Source organism: Aphis gossypii, chromosome X (assembly GCF_020184175.1).
Source record: "Aphis gossypii isolate Hap1 chromosome X, ASM2018417v2, whole genome shotgun sequence".
NCBI lineage: Eukaryota > Metazoa > Arthropoda > Insecta > Hemiptera > Aphididae > Aphis > Aphis gossypii.
Genome location: NC_065533.1, coordinates 1,151,743 through 1,176,117, shown reverse-complemented (window position 1 = coordinate 1,176,117; position 24,375 = coordinate 1,151,743). Strand labels below are relative to the sequence as shown.

Genomic DNA, 24,375 nt, shown 5'->3' with positions numbered 1-24,375 from the left:
ACCTTCTATGTATGGAGTGGCAGAGGATAGTCTTAGGATTGGAATGCTAGAAGAACTTAACTTTGAATACAATTTGTGGGTTGGTAGAATCAGGTCTTTGTGGAGATTTTTGTTAGTTACATACTTAAGGGTAGAGGTTATTAATAGGAGGAAAATAGATTGAAACAAATGCAGGGTGTTGGTGTTTGAAGGCTTTGCTAAAGAGTGAGTAAATTTAAAGAATTTCAATTTCTTAACATTTAAAATTTGAAACAATTTGAATTTAATAAAGTTCATTATGATAAGTTATTGGGGAAAATCCAATGAAATATACATTATACACTCACTATATAAGTAAACATTATAGTTCATAGTTAAATTAACAATATCAATGGCATACATTTCAACTGTTACTAATTCTTAAATTTAGCGTAAATTTTAGAATTAGTAACAGTTGAAATTTACTAAATTTTAACTTGCATATTTAACTATTAACCGCTAACTAATATGAAATTACAAGTCACGTATGTTTGTAAATATCAACCCATAATAATAGATAAATTTACAAATCATAAAGATAAGTAAATTTCAAGTATGACCTACTGATAATTTTACACATCAAATAGGTTAATAAATTTCAACTTCACTATGATTGTAAATTTACAAGTTATATGTTGTAAATTTAAACACATGGTGTTATTAATGTGTGTTGCCACACATTTTGTGCAAATTTACACAAATAATTAATAACAGTGCATGTAAAACAGCATTTTACATTTAAATTGTTGTTCCTAGTTATTTGGTTGCCATTAGTACTCCCATTGTTAGTGTTATTAATATTATTGTATCTATTATAACTCGGTGGATTATTATTCCGTTCGTGGTTAAAGCTTTGATTATACGGTCAATTATTATACTGGTCGCTATTTCTAAACATGTTTTGCGTTTCATTATAAGAAAAATTGTTATTAAAAGGTCTATTAGGTAGTTCATTATTTTTAAAAATGTCTTGCACTTCGTTATAAGTTCGAATATTTTTATCGGCCATTAGAGCTATTTGCATAGCATGTTCAAGGGTAGTCGGATTTTTTGCTTTTACTTCAAATTTTATTTCTCCTGTTAACCCATTAATGTAGCTAACCAGAGCCTGTTCTCCAATATTTTCGCGTAATGTCATTGTCTGAGATGATGTTTTTCCTACGGCTACCGCATTACAAAGTTTTTGAAATATTTCCTCTAGGTACACTATTATTATAAGAATGTACGGACTCGTTAGGCTTTATTTTTATAATATTTAATTCTATCTGTAAATTCGCGGCACCGTATGGTGACTCGAACGCGTCTAAAATTATTTGTTTAAGGTCCTCCCAGGCATTAATTTCTTTGTACCTAGTCGCGTTGTTAACCTTACCAGTTAGTTTAGTTGCTGCAATCATTTTTAATAAAAGTGGTAATTGGTCGGATTCTACTGCATCAATTATGGTTTCGCATGCGGAAATAAACGGATAAGTGGTCTCTGCCAGACCTGAGTATTGGGGAATTATTTTTAAAGCTTCGGTTACCTTAAGTGTAGTTATTTTTGGAGATGCCATTTTTTTTATTTTTACTGCCCTTTTTACTGGTATATATTCTGAATGAACAATATTTTTATTGCTTCTTAATCCTATCGTACACGTATTATTTGTAATATGATTTTTTCAAACTCCTCTTAATTAATTAATGTAATAATTTTATTTAAATCTGCTGGGTTACTTATTTCTATATCTTCTTTAATTAACCTACTTATTTCTGCTTCAGTAATTAATTCGCTACTACTATCATTTAAATCTACAATACTACTATCGTTTTCTATTATACCTATTATCTTATCTAATGTTTCTCGAGCTATTTCTTCAACTCGTCAATAATTTCGGCGTCCTTTTCTGCAGAACCCGTACTCATTAATTAATATTTCTCTCAATAAATCTCAAATAATTCTCATATATAATCTCAATAAAAATTCTCAAATAATCTCATATATAAATATAATAAAATTTTTCCTACTACGATGGACCAATAGACCAAAGGAGACGATTACATATATAAATTATGCCTACAAGACTGCTGTTTTCATTTTGCTTGCTTGATCTTCTCGCCGTGCCTGAACTGCAACAATGATTGTAGATCGATTTCCACAGAGTTGTTGGAAAGACGTCTCAATCCAACGGTGATCCACTTGGTGAAATTGCCTCTGGTTGAAGAAGTTGACAGGAAAATATTAGTAATATTTTTAATCTGTCTGGTTCTCGGAAATCAACCCTGTCCACAGCGCCAATTTTTCTGTTGCGTCCCGACTAGGTCGATTCATGCATCAACGTACAAAATGAATACGTCGTGTTGTCCAAGTATAAGTTAATTGTTTATTAAAATAGTTCTTGCACGAATACAATTATTATAAGCTTAAAGTAAATTGTATATAATAAGATAGTGAGTGATGTTACGACCTGCCTCAGAAACTGATATCAAAATGACTTGAGTGGTGTTACGACCGGCCTCTGAGTGTTATAGATATCCCTATTCGTTGGTTATACTGTAACTGTCTGTCGAGCTCTTTTCTCGGTATTTCTTTTATATGATTAATTACAAGAGTGGGTGGTGACTCCGTCATACGAGGGGTCCCGGAACGACTGCTTGTGTATTCTTACCCATGATTCTTATCGAATCGTTAAGACGCCGAGTTTCGACTTTGTAAAGAGACGTGTGATTTTACTTTAATTGTCAAATTAATATAATATTCCACTCTCTCGTGTCCTGTACTCGTGTGCCTGTAGTATTAATTATATAAGTTAGGAAATTTGACATTGTATGATCTTATGTATATAAAATAATTGATACGGACAGTACAGGTTCGTAACACACTTATAAATAACATTACGTCATCGTGCTGGATTCCATCTGGTCACAAAAGATACATTGATCCAATATTTTGGCAATTGTTGAAGAATTAACTTTATCAAAAACTTCAGATGTCAATAAATATATAACCCCAGGCATATAAACCAATAATGTTCCAACAATTACGTTCACAATAAATCTACCTTCAATGTCAGTACTTTCATCCATAGATATCCAAATTTTATTCCCGACGACATGTTTTTTAATTTTATCAATTGTTTCTTCGTAACATTCATTTAAATAAGTTTTTCTTAAGGTAGATTCACATAGAATACCTTAAGGGTATATTTTTCTAGGAATAACCGAAATTCAGTATTCATTATTTTATTAAGGGGAATATTAGCACACATCATTGCCTTACATAAATATTTTGAAAAATCACACTTTTTGGAGGTACTTGAAGACAAAAACTGTTGTGTAGTTGATACATTTATATGATTTAATGGACGATTTAACAACCGCTCATGTTTATTCGTTTTTACATGCTGAATAACCGTAAATCATTTTTTTACAATTCATTTTAACTTCACAGACTTTACAAAATAAAATAGTACCGTCAGTTGAAAAAATATTTTCACCAAATTCTAAGATATTTTTTTTAGTTTGTGAATTTTTCAGCATTTTTTATACATTTTTTGTATTGTTTTAACGCTTGGGTAAATTTTATAGAGCACAGATCAATTTTACTAACACGCCAAAGTTCACACACGAGTACACGACTGTCAACTGACGGGGAAAAATATAGTTGCCCATATAATTTAATAATACACCTATAAATACACTATTATATGGAACAAATTTGTATTAGATTAACGATAATAATTCTGTAACATAGATATAAAATAAACGAGTTTTATACAAAAGATAATATTACATACTGTTGGACGTTTTTGCAATAAAGATAAATACACTCTTTAATAATAATAGTCGATATGTCGACTATCTAATATGGTTAGGGTGCGGTAGAGCTGGCGGTATTTACGGTATACCGGTGAGTCACCGGTATTTGGAACTACCGGTATTTAAAAATACCGGTATTTGAATATTCCGGTATACCGGTATTTTTCGGTACGGTGAGTAAAGATACGGAATTTATCGAATGTACGGTATTTACCGAAGAGACGGTAATTATCGAAGAGACGGTATTTACCGAAGAGACGGTAATTATCGAAGAGACGGTATAAATTATACTGAAGGAACGGTATTTTTCGGTACGGCGACGGGCGACGGCGGTGCCGATTACGTGGCCGTGCTATTTCCGATAATTTTTTCTTTTATTAGTTTATTCTTATCTAACATGTGTTGTGTAATTATTCTTATTCTTATATTAAGTCAATATACAGGCCACAGGGTGTATCATGCTCGGATGTATAGGAACAATAAGTGTATATTATTTAATATTAATCAATTTATGTTCGCATACTATGTTACATTCTATATTCGTATTTTTACATACCTTTTATTACATATCTATATTTTGATACCCATTAGTATTTAGTCTACAACAAAATTATTATTACTTGGTACTACCGATATGTAGTAAAGCACATCGATATTCCAGCTCGTATTACGGCGTGGTTATACACTGACGCGCAATGCGTATCATAAGTACTGTGGCACTCTAAGTGTTAACATCATTATTTGCTTGTTGTGTTTCTTGTCAAGTCATTACACAAGATTATAGAGTTATGAAAACAAAATCAAAAATTTGGTTATATTTTGAAAAACATCCAAATGAAGGGCTTTGTAAAAAATGCGGCGAAAAAAAAAACAGCAAAGGCGGTAATACGAGCAATTTAAAATCACATCTGCGTTACAAACATCCAAATTTGTACTCAGAATATTTGAAAATTGATGGGTAAGCATACATACATACATAATATATCAATTTTTCATAAAACTAATATTATCTTAAATGTATTATTTAAATCATTTTTAAAGAAATAGTACAATTACTACATCTGAAGAAACGCAAGAGTCCAATATTGATGATCCTGTTTTAATAAATCTTCAAAGCAATTTGGTTTCGGATAGTCAGAGCAGTGAGGCATCAATCTCTACAATCTCTAAAGGTTAGATTATGTGTAGTTGTTAAAAACTGTCAAAAATAATTATCTATACCTATAATTTTTTTTTTTATATGAAAATAAAAACTATAACTAATTTTACAAAAATACAGCCTCAATTGATATTGAAAATATAGTATGAAGTGGAGTGGTGTTGGTGTTATTTTATTTTACGTTTTGAATTATCACCGTTCAATTATAATTAAAACACATTGATGGACAGTACTGCTATAGCAGTACTATTTTCAATAGTTTTATACGGTAGAGAATTTCCCACTGCCCCACTACAACTCAACGGACCATTGGGCACTGTATTTTAAAACCACTTATTTCTATTTTTAGTATTTGCTGTTTATGATAATAATATTATCGGTAATATTATTGACAATTATTTACGACAGCTGTTTATTTTAACGAATAACAATCAGATATTGAATTTACTATTTATAATTTATTTATTTATATAAACTATCGATTGTTTCGTCATAATATTTAGTTATTTGATGGTACTGCTATAGCAGTAGTGATATACGCACTTGATAATTACTATGTAGGTGGACAATACTGTTATAACAGTAGTCAAATTACTACTGCTATAGCAGTAGTATGTAATTGCGTTTCAAAAGTTACACAAAAAAAAACCACAACAATTCAGAATGTCCATCAATGTGTTAAAGACCGGATTTTGCATAAATGCATGTTATATTATACGTCTTATACTTTTTGTTTATAAAAATTTAAATTTTATTTTGCATGTTATGCACTTTTTTCTTGCATATTTTACAATTTAAAATGCATATAAATACGGTCTTTAATTATAATATAATATTATTACATTATAGTTTTATTAAAGTATGTATAAAAAAAACAAAATGGAAATCTATGATTGTAAACTTATAAAGTTATAAATAATAAGCATATTATATATATAAAAACAATGTCATTATCAACACAAACATGAAACAATATTAATAACTACACCTTTACTTTACAGTATACATTTTTTTTTAAACTTACAGGAACAAAATATAAATCTAGTGGTAACTCACCAATAAAAGTTGGGATTTTTAAACAAAGTAAATTAAAAGTATATCACCCACTTGATAAAAAAACAATTGAAAAATATAAGCATGCCATTGCCGTTTGGATGTGTGCAGACATGCAACCGTATAATTCGGTAGAAAAAAAAGGATTTAAACATTTACTTTCCGTCCTCTGTCCTAGTTTTGAACCTCCTAGCCGAAAATATTATTCTGACCATAAAATTCCTCAATTATACGAAGACGTAAAAAATTGCATTAAGGAAAAATTAAAAGGTGTATCGTATCTTGCCCTCACAACCGATTGTTGGACATCAGGAAATGGTCATCCATTTATTGGATTAACAGCCCATATTATAAATGAGGAATGGGAATTCGAAAATTTTTGTTTGGCATGCACTTCTTTGAATATCGATCACAATAGTTTTAATATTAAAAATAGTATCAAGCAAATATTACATGACTGGGATATTGACGAATCTAAGATCGCGGGTATCACCACAGATTGTGGATCAAATATTTTAAAAGCTGTTGAACTAATGTCATTTAATCATGTTCCTTGCTTTGGACATGTTTTAAATACTGGTGTTACAAATGCATTTTCCTTAGAACCTGTTAAATATTGTACTGAAAATGCAGTAAAAGTAAGATCTGTTTTCCACTACAGTTCCAAAATGAAACGTGCATTATTAAATGAACAGACAAATTTAGATCTTCCTCCTCTAGTTCCACCGTCATCGTCTGACACTCGTTGGTGGTCACTACTTCCGTGTTTAAACTTTTTAAATACACAGAATGAAGCGTTGAAAAAAATTTTAATATCCACTAAACACCAACAAATTTTACCCACTTTTAACCAGTTGAAGTTAATTGAACGTATATTACATATAATGGATCCTTTAAAACAGTTGGGTGAAGCTTTAGCATCAGAAACTAATGTTACCATTTCAGGATTATGGCCAGTATATGATAAACTAAAATTAAATTTAAATAAAACAGAAAATATAATACATAATTCCATACAAAGTGCTAATTTAGAAACGGATAGTGTTCAATTATTTGACAACACTGAAGACATTCATTTTAATAAAAATATATTGCTAGAAGAATCTTCTACTTTTTTTTCTCAAATAAATTATAATACCGAAGAAGATGGTGATACAGATGAAACTTTAAATATAGAACTGTCGCAAGCACTCAATCATGTAGAACTCTTAATAAAAGATACTATATTTGAAAAATTATCTAAACGCTACTTTGAAAACTTTAAAACAAAACAATTAATACAATTAGCATCGTTTTTAGATCCCAGGTATAAAGCGTATTGTTTGAATGATTGTGATTTAAGTATTATAAAACAATTACTAATAGAAGAGTTGAAAAAATCTGGAGATCAATCAGGAGAAATAAATAAAAATAAATCGCTTTCATCGAAAAAAAAACGTTATTCTGGTAAGTTTATAATATTTAAAAAAATTTATATTTGACAAATAACTATAATGAAACATTTTGTACAATTTATAGGCATAGCTTTATTTTTAAGCAACAATGTACCTTCTGAAACAACATTAAATGACCAAAATATTTTTGAGGCGGAAATCGAAAAATATATTCAAATTCCCAAAGCAGACCTAGATTCAGACCCTCTTGCTTGGTGGAAAATATATAAATCAGAGTTTCCGAATTTATCTTTGTTATCAAGAAAATATTTATGTATACAAGGCACTAGCGTACCTTGTGAAAGATTGTTCAGTTATGGAGGTAACGTAATTACTGATAAACGTACATCATTGTCAGCGGAACATGCTGAACAACTAATATTTTTATCAAAAAATTCTCATTTGATAGTTAACTAGTATGATTTTTATTTTTAGTATTTTGGTTAAACTTTAATTTAATTGTATTAACTTTGTTGTGTAAAGTAACACATATATGTAAAACAAATATTACTACTATTATTATATTACTTTGAATATGTTAAAATCATAAAAATAACAATTTTTATGATTATGATATAAAACAGTGTATACTTATAAAAAGTATATACGAGTATACCTTTGTTATTTTATTGTAAATAAAGGATCACATTTTTAAATATGTATTTTAGTATGTACATTATCTATTATTAAAAGTAATATAATTATTTTAACATGTATGGCTATGAGTTTATGTTTTAGTGTATAATTTATATCATAATTAATACCTAATTCAATTTATCACTCATTACTATGTATAACATTATTCATTATTAGTTATAATAACTGTGATATTACAATATCTTATAATTCTTGTACCTAATTAATAATGTTTATAATCAAACAAGTAATTTTTTTTTCAGCTGAATCTTTTAAATATTTGTCTATGCATTTTGTCTTACTCTTATATTCATGTAGACCTTGTGTGTCAGAGTTATTTTTATAATTAATTTTTTTTTGTTCCGATTCACATTAAAAATGTGTACTTTCCAGTTTCTACTACCACCGTGTTCGGTAAAGGAGCTTTTAGCCTTTAGGCACACTTGACCTTGTCGTTTAAATTTAGATATATTCAACTACATAACTATAGTCTGTACAAAACAACACGACACGATGAAGTGTAAAGGCGCCTCAACGTATTAACGAAGTTTGAGACTATACACAGAACACGGCGATAATATACGGTATTTATATGATCTAATAAAATACATGTAGTATTTACTGAATGTATACGGTATTTACCGAAGAGACGGTATAAACCAAAAATACGGTATTTATGGAATGTAGGTATTTACCGAAGATACGGTAATTATCGAAGAGACGGTATATATCGAAGGAACGGTATTTACCGAAAAATACCGAATTACCGGTATACCGATAGAAACCGGTATGTAAATACATACCGAATACCGGTGAGTAAATTTCACATACCGCCAGCTCTAGGGTGCGGTATGGTGACTATAGATATGGTACGGCGTACGCTAAATAATCAAAAACAAAATAATAAAACCATAATTATTAGAAGAAAACTACAGTTTTTTTAGAAAATATTAAACTAACATAGAAATCCTATTGCTCTGAGCCCATAAGGCATTTAATATAATATAATACTTAAAAATAATAATATATATAACTATATACCTTTATACGTTATTACGTATAATGGAATAGCTGGTCACACACACACATACACTCACGTACGTCGTCCGTTATTGTTGTTGATGTATTTATGTGTCTGTGATTATTTTACTTTTATGTCATGCCTGTTTAATGTTTAATACTTTAATTCCCTATTTATTATTGTCGCCGTGAATTATAAGATAATATGTTAAAAATTACGTACCAACGCACTATCAGATTCGCATATTTTGTAGTTGTTTCTACGAACCTGATCGACAACATTTTTATTTGTTAACCATTCAATAATTATATTTTCTTTAGTTCTGTAATGTTTCTTTATAAAAAGTCTAGGATTTGTTTGAACACGCTTTTTTGGTAAACCAATAGTTATTAGAGTAGCTCCTTTCGGTCTTACACAAACTTTGACTTTTAGGGGTAACTTGGTAAGTTAGCAAAAAGCTCATTAGCACTAGGTATAATTATGGCATTATCATACTCACCATCATCACCATCAGTATCTTCTTTTTAATTGGCCATCTGAGATATATCTGAAATCACATCATGATCAGCAGTACCCTCCTCTTCAATTATATAATCATTAAGTAAACAAGTATCATCTTCCAACAATTTTATTGACAACTCTTTATTATTTGCCCAACAATTGATAATCAATTTCAACTATTCAATTTTCCTATGAAACTGATCATTTGACACAGTACATAAATTTTCAGAAATTTTAGTTGAATACATTGACGCTTTTCTATATTTTTCATGTGACGTTAAACATTTGTGTAATTGACTACATAATATAATCTTCAAATACTAAAAATGAAAATGTTGTTTTAATTTTGATTTTTATTTTAAGATCGAAATTATAAATTAGGTACAAAATACAAATTGTTATAAAGATATAAAATTATGTAGGTACTTTGTGATATTATTGATATTCGATAACTGAACTATCGGCTTCAGAATTATTTTAGGTAAAATATATGTCAAATTTTAATTATAGTATTTGAGAATAATAACGCTATGAGATCCGGAATAAAATTTAATTTGAAGTAGAAAAATATGACGTATCGTAGCGAGATCCTAAATAAAAGTAAATAATGTTTATCGTTATGAGATCCGATGTAAAATTGTATTTGTATAGTAGAAAAATAAGTATCGTAGCGAGATCCGAAATAAAAGTGAAAAATATGTATCGTTGTGAGATCCGATGTAAAATTGAATATGTAGTAGAAAAATAAGTATCGTAGCGAGATCCGAAATAAAATTGAATAATATATATCGTTGTGAGATCCGATGTAAAATTGAATATGTAGTAGAAAAATAAGTATCGTAGCGAGATCCGAAATAAAATTGAATAATATATATAGTAGCGAGATCCGAAATAAAAGTGAAAAATATGTATCGTTGTGAGATCCGATGTAAAATTGAATAATATGTGTCGTTGCCAAATTTGAAATAAAACAATAATGTATTAGGTATATTGTATAATCTATTTTAGGCAATTAAGGCAAAATCTATGACAGAATGTCGTTATATAATCTAAAAAAATATTTATCGGAAACAAAAAATATAAACAAGTTAAAATGTTGATATACTTACATATTTAATATTTTATGTATGGTAGTAAGTATTATTAATATAATTCATTGTTAGTTCTACTGTGATGCATTTTAAACAAAGTCATTATATAGCATAGTTTATTAATTAACATGGGCGGATCCAGAAATTCATCAAGGGGGGAGGGTAATTAAAATATATCCATCAGATACTATTCATACCTACTTAATAACATACTTATTATTTTATTAATATAAACATTAATTACTTATTATTTACTTATTAATATTTACCATTTACAATTTATTCTTACAAGCTGGTACAAACATTTTTATACTTTTATAAATTTATAAAATTTAAATATAATTAACTCAAGGGGGGGGGGGGTATTTATCCTTTTACCCCTCCCTTGGATCCGCCACTGATTAATAAGCGTATTATTTTTATTACTCAAAATATATAATTTATTTTATGAAAATTAGTTCCAATTTCCATTTAGAAAAATTTAATTATTTTTGATTTCATGAATTAAAACGTATATTTAAATATATTTGAATATTTATCAACCACATCTTTCATATTTTTTTAATTTCTATGCTAGAGTAGGGTGACCATACGTCCTGTTTTTTACAGGATTGTCCTTTATTTCAGCGTTGTGTCCTGTTGTCCTGACAAACTTCTTTCAGGACGCTTTTTGTCCTGTTTTTTTGATCAAACAAAATGAATGAATTTGAAAACGAAACTTACGAAAGTAATGAATAATGATTATAATTGTAATCTTGTAATTGTCTGAATTTATCAGTATGGAGTATGATGATATGTTTACGAGTTAATCTTATACAGTGTTATTAAAAATTATGTTTAAATTAATATATATTAAGTATTAATAAAAAAAATTAAATTATTATTAATTTTGTCCTGTATTTTTTTTTTTAAATATGGTCACCCTATGCTAGAGTATAAATAAAGTCGTTTAATATTTACAAAATATACAACTAAGGTGTTGTATGGGACACTGTAATGGATGTGTTAAATTTGATATAAATAATTATTGCAAACGAAAACCGATTCGTGCGAAGACTTTGTATGTCTGTCGTGTCTATCTCTCTGTCGCCCTATATTACTACAAATTGATATGATAATATTATTGCTATTTAAGAAACGTTTTTAACTATTAGTTTAATAAACTATAAAATAAAAAACAAAATAACTAAAATCGGTTATCTTCGGTTATTCGATCTCATTTAATCAAATTTGAACATAAAAATCTATAAAAAAAACTATTATACTTTTAGATTTGTTGATTATAATATGAACTACTTAGGAAAAACTTGGTTGTACATTTTCGATCCTTGGCTATAAAAAATAAAAAATTTTTACATTCTTAACGATACGAAGCCTCCAAGTCAGATACATTGAAATTGCTATTATAAAAACTTTAAGAGAAACATTGTTTTACATTTTGTTAAATGTAGGTATATCACTTGAACCATTAGGTTAGGTTATTATCATACCCGTCTAAATACAATTAATGTTTTTAAATACAGTAATATAGAATTAATACAGAATTTGGGAAACAAGATCCTTTAAATATTTGCATATGAAACCGATTTGGCATTATCAACAATAATTTTAATTATTTAATAGGTAATTACAAAAGATAGGTATATTAATATAAAAGTTAAATTTGTATTGTATTATTATACTAAAGTATTACGTTACACAACTTACACTAATGGAATAGGTAGGTAATAAATATTATTAATTTTCGTTTTATAAGTTATAACTAGGTTTATAGTTATTAATATCAATTATTTTTATTTTTTTATTTTATATAAAATACATTGATATTTTAGATTCTGCAAACAGAGAAATGAATGTATGGTTTTCAACAATGTTTTTATTTTTATTTTTAACTTTATGTATATTCGTGAAATGAAAATTAAATCAATTTTTTTAAATTTTAAATAAAAATAGGTAGACACGAATTCGTTCCTTCATAATGTAATAATTTTTAATTTTTAAAATATTTGAACTTATACAACTATATAATATTTTACCTGCATATTGACTATTTTCTGTCTCCATATCTTGAGATTCCAAAAATTTTCTTACTTTGAATTTCACTAAAATAAAATATACCTATTTAACATTTTAATAATATTAATGGTTAAATAAAATAAAATAAAATAATGTGATACCTGTTGAATCGAGATCGTTATTGATTTGTATGTTGTTATTCGTATTATAATTACTCTTGGCAATTGTATTCATATCTATTTCAAAACAGTTAAATAAATTATTAATGTTCTTAAAAACTGTGTCGCTGCCATCGCTGATTTACGTGATGTTATGACGGCCAATTGTTCACACAAGTGGACAGATTCCACATTAATAAATTTGAATATTTTGAGTATTATCTTACCTTGATTTGTGGTACCCGCTGGTTTTAGCATTTCCAACATTTTTTTCGATCTTGTTGATCTCATTTTGATTTTTAAAATATTTATGATTCTAGGTATAAAATTATTAACAATGTAAAACTGTAATATATGTTATGTATATACTGTAATATTATAGTTATTACATAAAATATTTTAACACTTGTACTACCACTACTCATTACACACAAATAATAAACATATAATCATCACTTCTATACTACAACCAGAACAACCACAAGTAAATCAGTAGTCCGTAGTCCGTTCACAATGACTGCAGGGAAGATTATGACGTGATTACGAAAATATTTAATATAATATGGTTTGGTACATTTGCTTATAATCTATAATATATTGTTATTAATAAAATTCAATGATTAATAATAAAAAAATATAATAAACATTGGCTGTATAATATAGCATATAGATTCCTATATACATGCAGCGCACAGCTAAAAATAACTTGCTTTCTTTGAGAGTCCATGTCTAACCGGCAGTGTCGTGGGATGGCACGCGGGTCACGGGGATAGATAAAAAATACGGGTGCGGGTAACAGGACAGTTTTTGTATTGTTGACGATAATATTAAATTGTAACACATCGACAACAATCAACAACCAGTCAACATACTATTAACTATTAGCACCAGTTTGATAGTGACGAAAAAGTTATAAATTTTAATACTACTTGTTAAGACATAGCAAATTTTCTTTCACTAGTTTCAATAGTGTTCTGTTGACTGTTAGTTTTGATGTTAGAATGAATTGACCTATAATAAACTTGTATGTAAGAACATTATCTCTGTTTAAGCGTGGGCGATTTTTAGATATTTTCATTTTCAAGCAAGATAATAAAATAGATGTAAAATATCAAAAATTAAAAATGCTCATATCTCGCTCGAAAATTAAAATATCAAATAAAAGCCAACGCCTAAGCACAATCATTGTTCTTACCGATTTTGCCAACTTTGATGATTCCCATTTACACAAAAATTGACCTAGATTGAGACGGTTCAACGCAAAAACGTCTCTTCTATAATGATCGATAGGAAAAAAGGCTTACCTTAGGGCTAAATCGTAAACAAAATACGAAAAATAAAAACAATTACCTTGAACTAAAAATGATCTTTTTACGCGTTTTTTCGCACAGAAAATTGCTTACAATAGCTGTTGTTTAGTATCTACGCAAAGGTAATTAAATTACAAATATACAGGTGAAAAAAATAAACCTCTAACTCGAAAAGGGGCCGAGAACTAATCGATCAAAAACCGTAGACAAAAAAACATATAAAAAAGCACGAAAAAAATATGAGTATTCAAAATCTTCACACTTAAAAAACGACTTGGGGCTAAATCAAACATACTAACGTCACGGCCCTAAGAGTAAAAGTTAAAACGTTAAATAATAAATACGAAAAAAAATTCAAAATAATTATTACTAAAAAGCGGGTAAGTGAGTATCGCTCTGCAGTACATTAGAAGGTGGGGAGAAACTCGGACTAGGGTAGGTTAAATTTGAATGCAATGATAGGTATCATTGTATACGAAAAACAATTCTGAACGGAGATGATTTGTCAGTCTAGGATATATTATATTTAAATATTGCTATTTATTCTATTTTGAAACAAGTATTTTATTTTTCAATTAAGACGCATTTGCATACGGCATGGTTAACCAATTTTTCCAAAAACATTGCATGTAGTTATCTTAATCTATTCTGTGATAATACCATATATTGTTATAGATATACCTGGTATACCACAGCTTGATTGTAGATATCTGATATATCTATATTATGTACAATCGTTGTGTACACAAAAAGAAATACCATAGGTATCTAGTTTGTTTATTATATTTAAATATTGTTATATATTCTATTTTGAAACAAATTCAAACATTTAAGTAAAAGTTTCAAGATCTTACGTTAAGTAATTTTTTAAAAATAACAAAAATCGAAAATTATTTATAAGTAAAACGTTATTTTACACGTGTATTTTTGATATCAAATTAAAATTAAAACTTTAAACACTCATAAAATTTATTAAATTGAATAACCCTCAAACTTTCTTATAATTATTCTATGCTTAACTTATGGACAGCATAGTATTAAATTTTCAATTCTTAGCTTATGATAGTAAAATATTTATAAATTTTTAACTAGCAAATAGTGAAAAATATTCATGATTTTGACGAATTTTTGTCAATATTTGAACTTTAAATGCTAATAAAAAAAAATTGTGCCTATGTAATTTTATAATTTTTGAATGAGAGTTAGAACAAGTTATGTGGACCCTTGAATTAAATTTTCAAGTAATTTGTCCCAGCTAAATTTTTTTCATCAACATTTATAAAAAAAAAATAAAAAAAAATTGAAAATTTCAATTGTCTATAAATAGCTCAAAAAAGTCAAAATATTTTGAAAATCAAATCACGTAAAGAAAATGGTGATCTAAATAACTGGTAAAATTTTCAAGTATTTACGACTTATACTATATGAATAACAACAAATATCAAAAATCGTAAATTTAACAGTGTATAGAGAGAACTCTAACATAAACATTTGGTGAAAATTTCAAGTATTTACAGTGATTAGTTTTTGAATTACAACCATATAAAAAATCGATTTGGTCGAAAACTGGTTTTGCGTAAAAATTCCCGTTTTTCTGTCACTTTTTTTTTTGTTTTTTTTTATTTTTTTGGGAAACTGTTGGAAAATGTTTACTTTTCACCTTTGTAATACACCAAGGATATCCACTTTGCCATCAGAAATCTCCCCAAAAGTTTGAAATTGAAGCATTATTTCAACAAATTATGCTGTTCACAGACACAAAAATAAAAAAACAAAAAAAACATACATCATTGTAAAATCAATACATTTATCACTCCCTTCAGAATCTAAAATGTTAAATGGACATTTAGCTTATGGAAACATATTGGTATACGAAAATTCAGTTAATGCGTTTTTCAACTTTTTTTAACCCCGATTACGGTAATGGATAATGGTTGCACTCACTTCAACCATAATTCCTTTTTGAATCGTCGTACACCAAAATACCAGGATCTCGAGTTTGGTAGTGATCGAACGAAAACCCAAAATCCAAAATACATGTAACTACGTAATTTTAAAAGTACAATCTACACGCGAAAAATCATAACTACATCGATTTGGGGGTATGGTCCTCTATAAAATCCGACTAAAAAACGGATCGTCGCCTCAAAATCTAAGTGCCTGTACCAAAATAACCGAAAAACGCCAATTTTGGACATTCTAAGCCCCAGAAACGGAAAAAAACAGCTCTTATGGTAACGACACAAGACGCTGAATTTGATCACCGATCTCCAATCTACCCAAATATCGAGTTTTAGAAACTTCGTACAAAAACTAAACGTTTTCCAAAATATAACAAGAGGGCCCCGAATCTCGGAGTACGTTTTAGAGGTGACTAAACCAAAATGTTTGGTGAAGAAACGGTTCTCCTAAGTTGAAACCCGACCGAGAAATAACTTAACTCAAAAAAAGGGGAAGGGGAAACTTTTAGTATGTTATGCATGTGGTCATTTCCGTCCGTAAGCCGTTTGCAAAATCGCTCCAATACCATTTGCAGCTTCGGAATGTCGCAATGGTGGACCTTTTGTGGAGTACTGTATTTGTGGCGAATATCAAATAGATATTATAAATCACACAAGACACAAATATATAAAAAATATTATACGAAATAACTATGTTAAAAATTGTACTGCGTATATTTGATATATATCGTATATACCAGGTTAGTCTCGGAGTATCGGAGTCTCAGTTTTCCAAATTATGATGTTATTTATGTTAAAATAATATTTATATTACAAGTTCAATCATGTACAGATACAGTATCTTGTCTTAAGTAGCCCAATAAGTAATGTTGTTTATTTTTCTTAGGAAGGAGGGATGCGTACTGAGTACTACTCTATAATTTAAAAAAAATAACATTTTAAAGTTAATAAAAAAATAGTATAATCTACCTAACACCTGTACCGTTTTCAATAATATATAAATATGTTTAAATATGTGAATATGTACCTAAATACTAAACGACCAAATAATAAAAATGAAAATAAATTTATTTAGAAAATAATAATAAGCATAATATTATACAATATTATTCAATATTTGACGAATGTCATATCATATATTGAGAAGTATATCATCTAATTAGTAAGTAACCTAACCTTACCTTTTTTTTTTTTCGGGTTTGAATCGACGACCGGAAGGGAACCGCTTTCGCATTACTTCCTTCCAACCTAACCTTACCTAAGTAGTACATATATATTTTATATAAATACAAAAATAAATAATACTATTATATTATTATGCATAGTATGTTTAACTGCAGTATACAGTTATCAGTGGCGTAAATAGGAAAAATGTTAAAGGAGGGCTTAAGCCCCAAGAAATTCATTTTATAATATGTTGGCATACATCATACATAGTTTTAAGAATATCTGTATTTCTTTAATTCTGACTTCAATAGTTAAGTATCATACATAGCACACATATACATAGGTACTATGTAGGTACTACATACTATTTTTTGACGTGTGTCCTAGACTACTCCTTATGTCCTTAACAATAGTGTGAAGTATATGATATTGTACTCTTTTTTTTAAATTATTATAGACTAACACGTGTTTATGTGTTTTTACTATTTTTTATTATTTGGTTATTAATTTATATTTTATGCTTTGACTTAAAGCATTCATATTGGTTGCTAGCACAATTTATGATACTATACTAAATCGAATATATTTAAATTTTACATTTGGTATTTTTACCTTTAAAAAAATAATTTATACTTTAGTTTAAGTTTATTTTAAATATTTTAATATCAAAGTATTTTCATCATAAAGACACACACTAAATGAATTGACATTATAATTTCAAATAATTAGTTTTTATAATTGATAATAATAATAAAATAAATTGGGGAAGCGGAAAAAATGACCACGGAATTTAGACATTGTACAATTAGGACAGAGAAGGAGCTAAGTCTTTAAGTGTACTTTAAAAAAAATGTTATATCTGGTCACGATATTAAATATAGGTAGCCCAAGTTTTCACATTATAATTTATAATGTTATAAATTTTCAAATATTTTCATAAAAATTAATGCATTTATTTCATTATAAAAAAAATGACTCCTCCTTTTGAGCTACTGACAGTAGTCTTACCTATGAAATAATAGACTCTAATATAAAGGTTACCTACTATATTAGTGTTATAAAATATGTATAATAGAAATTATTACAAATTATAAGCGTCATAATTTATTATTATTATTATTACCATTTATTTTATTAATATTGGATTATTGAAAAAATTCTCTAAACAAATAATATTGTTCTAACAAGGTCGTATGACTGTTAACGTTAAGTAATAATAACTATTGTTATTTATAGTTATTATTATACTCGATAATACGGGCGTTGGGCGTCGGGACGTCGCTCGTCGCACGTTACTGAATGCGCGCTGTGACAAAAATATTATAACCAGCAGATAAAATAATATTACAAATTATAAAATATAAAATAGGAATTCCTAACGTGCATATAAAACTGATGAACAAACAATGCAGTGTTGCCGCTCTCATTAAACGTTATGGATCTCGTAACATCTATTACATAAAATGGCGAACATAGGCGAACAAATTATGATCATAGTATAATACACACAGTTTAACACACAACATTTTTAAAAATGTGTCTTTGTGAGATCCGGCTATTTTTTGTTGGAAATCGTTCAAGGACACCTATAATATTAATATATGGAGAAAACGTTACGAGATCCACTCATTCGGATCTCACAACGAAAACGGATCTAGCAACGCTGCTCATTTTCCATACATCGGATCTCCTAACGTACTAAATGTACGGCCACACACACACACACACACACCCATAACATATTTACCATCACATACATACTAAACGCAGTACACACACATATTACACAAGTAATCTTACATCACACATACACAACAATCAAACATATTATACATAGTTAACATATCGATACCTATTTTATTCATTTACGAATAAGTACCTAGCTAAATCATACGTTATGCATAGGAATGTTTCACACACACACACACACAGACACACACACATAACAGCTTCACATACATTAAACCTTTTCAAACATACATTGTCCATAACAAACCCATAATGAGGGATGTGGTATCCCTGTCACCAAGTCCGTTCCAAATACAAACATGTACAGACCTGCAGAGTCATATTCGAGTATTGTCGGCGAATAAAAAAGTAGTGCATGAGGCAAAATGAAATCAGTCCATGTACTACCCTTCAAGTGTCAAATCGTGTTAATTCAGAGTTCCTAAGTTCCTAACTATTTCATACTGTTATTTAAAGTACAATTTTTTTATAATTCATTACCCATATATTCGTTGAAGGGTACAGTCTTGTTTCGCGAGTTCGACTAGTGCTCTTCAGTTTTAAACATAATCATGTTTTCGTGTTGTGTATGCGATAAAGCCTTTACATTGATCAAAAATCTACATAGACATGCCAAGTCACACGAATCACCCACTAAAATCGTATGCAGTATTTGCTCAGAAATATTCACGCGAAGAGATAACCTCATCAGACATAAAAAAGAAAAACATCGTAAGTATTTTTTTTTCACAATAAAAATTTACAAATTTATTAGATAAAATATTCATAATCAAATTAATAATAAATAATACTATTTTCAGGTTCAAATATTATAATCCAATAACAACAACCAACCATAACCAAGCGAGAAATTCAAGATTTTTTTAAACCAGCTGAACAAATTTACGATTATGATGGTAAATATATTATTCATAACTTTATATATATATATATATAATATATATAACATAGGTTCTTATTTTATTTTATAAAAAATAGAACAATTAATAAAATATACAAAGTTGTATACAATCATGGAAAACATATAATAATTTAGATAAAATCCTGATAAATCCCATAATTATAGTTAATCCCGTTAAGATGATATATATATATATATATATGTGTTGAAAATGTTCATAAAATTGTTCAATAATTTTGATAAATTTTCATGTAGTAATATATTAATTGATAATATTTCCATACGATTATTATCATAACGCTATTAAAACATACATAAATAATTTTAATTTATTATATTTTTAAGTATAAACAGATATTTTAATAAATATATTTGATCATATTATACATAATAATAATAATAAAACATGAATATCTTATTTTTTATGAAAAACATATACACATTTAATATATATAATACCAATACAAACATAAATAGACATACTATTTATCTAAAGATCTTAATAAACCATTACGAACACCAGCCTATATTACTGTTACTATTATTTCATGTTATACAAAAGAACGTTGTGTATTATTACTATAACTGAGGTCTATATAATATTTGTTTTTGCTGTTATATATATATATATATATACATGTAAGTAATAATAGATAATATACCTACTTCATTTTATTAATGTATATTTTTAAAAGTCGTATTTTCCATATGATAAACACATCACCAATATTTTATTTTAAATTCTTTATTTTTCTTCAGGTATTTTTACTAAAAACGTTATATTTCTAACAACAATTTATCTTTTCTTTCTCATTAATACAATTTTAATTTTTTTTCAGTTCAATCTCGCAATGGTCATAAGCGCTCATATCATAAGGAAAATTCAAACGAAGCGGCAAATGCTAAAAAAGCACGTTTACTTCTTGTACAGTCTCCCGGCTTTATCGAAATTTCGTCTTCTGCAAATAGAAAAGTCGTATGGTATTACGCAAAAAAATATCGAAAACATTCAAAACTATATTGAATTTTTTAATTCGATTAAATCTGAATTAGTCGAGTTACTTAAATCACAAGCGTCTAAACATCCGATCAAGTTTAATTTAAAGCTGGAAGCTACGTACAATATTCCGAATGTTGATAATTCAACAGAGAACCGTTCATTTAAGACCTCAGCCAGACCAATTTTTTCCGAAACTGGTGTACGGGAAATTGTTGAAGAAGGCATTATAAAATTAATGGCTGAGCAAGACGAATATTTTAGCAAGGGAAGTGGTTATACGCTACAGTGTATTGACGGATTATTGTTAGACGTATATAAATATACGCCTATGAGCGCTTCATCTTATATTCCGTTACCTGATTTCATTGAAAGAAAAAAAGCTGTAATCAACCCGCAAAACTCAGACCAACAGTGCTTCAAATGGGCTATATTAGCAAAACACGTTTCGGGAAATAACAAAAATCAAGTGGCTGAAAATTATACAACTCACGAAGAAAAATATAATTTTTCCGGTCTCACGTTCCCGACAAAATTACATCAGGTTAACATTTTCGAAAAAAATAATCCTAACGTAACTGTCAATGTTTACGGACTCGAAAAAAATTTCCAACCACCACAAAAATTTTTCAATGTTTTCAGCTATTTCAACGATACTCTTCACAAAATGTTCACCCACATTCTGATTATCTTCATCGCCACGAAAAATTATAGGTGAAGTTGGAATATTAAATTGTTCAAGCAGTTCTGCGGGAACGTCGTTATTTGCTTTAACCATAAAACCATAACTCATGGCCTCGTGTTTTTGAATAGCTTTTGTATTGTTTCCACATTTTTCATCTGAATTTTTTAGTAGTGCTTCAAAATCTGCATATATAACTATCGGATGTCGTTGAGTTTTTTTCCATGCGTCGAATTCTAACATCGATCCAGGAGCAGGCATTCGAGGTAAAATTGGTTTATGTATTCCGCATATTTACTTGTGTTCTTCAAATCGTATGCGCTCATTTAATTCGTATTTATTAATATTTAAAGGTTCGAATGATGTAAAGCAACGTATACAAAATACAGTGCTTGCTTTATGTCGGGTTTTCTGTGATCGCACCAGTCGGGAAAAATTAGAGATGTAGGTAAAATGAGAATTTTCATCATCGGTTATTAGTAACAAGTCGAAATGATCTGTTTTTTCTTCATCTACCACCCTCAGTGGAAACACTTCATATTTTGGAAATTTTTGTGGTGGTTGGAAATTTTTTTCGAGTCCGTAAACATTGACAGTTACGTTAGGATTATTTTTTTCGAAAATGTTAACCTGATGTAATTTTGTCGGGAACGTGAGACCGGAAAAATTATATTTTTCTTCGTGAGTTGTATAATTTTCAGCCACTTGATTTTTGTTATTTCCCGAAACGTGTTTTGCTAATATAGCCCACTTGAAGCACTGTTGGTCTGAGTTTTGCGGGTTGATTACAGCTTTTTTTCTTTCAATGAAATCAGGTAACGGAATATAAGATGAAGCGCTCATAGGCGTATATTTATATACGCCTAACAATAATCCGTCAATACACTGTAGCGTATAACCACTTCCCTTGCTAAAATATTCGTCTTGCTCAGCCATTAATTTTATAATGCCTTCTTCAACAATTTCCCGTACACCAGTTTCGGAAAAAATTGGTCTGGCTGAGGTCTTAAATGAACGGTTCTCTGTTGAATTATCAACATTCGGAATATTGTACGTAGCTTCCAGCTTTAAATTAAACTTGATCGGATGTTTAGACGCTTGTGATTTAAGTAACTCGACTAATTCAGATTTAATCGAATTAAAAAATTCAATATAGTTTTGAATGTTTTCGATATTTTTTTGCGTAATACCATACGACTTTTCTATTTGCAGAAGACGAAATTTCGATAAAGCCGGGAGACTGTACAAGAAGTAAACGTGCTTTTTTAGCATTTGCCGCTTCGTTTGAATTTTCCTTATGATATGAGCGCTTATGACCATTGCGAGATTGAACTGAAAAAAAATTAAAATTGTATTAATGAGAAAGAAAAGATAAATTGTTGTTAGAATATAAACGTTTTTAGTAAAAATACCTGAAGAAAAATAAAGAATTTAAAAATAAAATATTGGTGATGTGTTTATCATATGGAAAATACGATTTTTAAAAATATACATTAATAAAATGAAGTAGGTATATTATCTATTATTACTTACATGTATATATATATAAATATATAACAGCAAAAACAAATATTATATAGACCTCAGTTATAGTAATAATACACAACGTTCTTTTGTATAACATGAAATAATAGTAACAGTAATATAGGCTGGTGTTCGTAATGGTTTATTAAGATCTTTAGATAAATAGTATGTCTATTTATGTTTGTATTGGTATTATATATATTAAATGTGTATATGTTTTTCATAAAAAATAAGATATTCATGTTTTATTATTATATATTATGTATAATATGATCAAATATATTTATTAAAATATCTGTTTATAGTTTCAATGTATCACATAGATGTGCCAATGAAATGTTATCCATTTTATGTAGTACGGGCTTAAAACTTCCAAAAGATGTTAGAACTATTCTAGGCCAACATAAAACTAATCATTTGATTGTTGAAATTGAAAATGGTTCATATCTAGATTTAGGTATCGTAAACATGATTAAACCACATTTAATTAAACAAATAAAATGTATTCCTGATAATATAACGATTAAGTCGAGCTTCAATATTGACGGTTTACCACTTGCTAAAAGTTCAAAAACTCAATTTTGGCCAATTCTATTGTCATTTGTAAATTTACCTCATTTTGTAAATAAAATTTTTCCATTAGGTATTTACCATAGTTTTAAAAGCAAACCTGGTAATGTTAATGAATTTTTTAAACCATTTTTAAACGAGATTCAAAATCTTATAACTCATGGAATTAAAATTGAAAATAAAATAATACATTTTGAAATTGTTCACATTGTAGCAGACGCCCCAGCAAAAGCATTTTTATTAAAAGTTAAAAATCATAATGGGTATTTTGGTTGTAACTCTTGCGAAGTAGAAGGTGATTTTATTGATAATAAAGTTTGTTTTTTAAATTTGTGTGCACCATTACGTACTAATGATTCATTTCGATCAAAGTCCAATACAGAATACCATAAAGATGGATTAAGTCCTCTGATAGAACTTCCTCTAGACATAACAACCACTGTAGTACTTGATTATATGCATTGTGTGTGCCAAGGAGTCATGAAACGGCTCCTAGAATTTTGGGTAAGAGGTAAAAAACCAATAAGAATTTTAGAAGAGAAAAAAGATATTATTTCTCTATCTCTTTTAAATATAAGAAAATTTGTACCATCTGAATTTGCACGTCTACCAAGATTATTAGATGATCTTGAG

At 28.4% G+C, this 24,375-nt stretch overlaps 1 protein-coding gene and 1 pseudogene across 1 annotated transcript; one reads left to right on the top strand and one right to left on the bottom strand.

Moving 5' to 3' along the window:
- The first annotated feature begins 4,601 nt into the window (after window positions 1-4,601).
- On the top strand, window positions 4,602-7,875 carry LOC126551753 (E3 SUMO-protein ligase ZBED1-like). The gene is made up of 4 exons (XM_050205840.1): window positions 4,602-4,771; window positions 4,855-4,985; window positions 6,137-6,769; window positions 7,544-7,875. Exons 1-4 carry the CDS (start codon window positions 4,602-4,604, stop codon window positions 7,873-7,875), a joined length of 1,266 nt encoding a protein of 421 aa, XP_050061797.1.
- A 14,067-nt stretch (window positions 7,876-21,942) lies between these two features.
- On the bottom strand, window positions 21,943-23,519 carry LOC126551751 (uncharacterized; annotated as a pseudogene).
- Window positions 23,520-24,375: the final 856 nt, after the last annotated feature.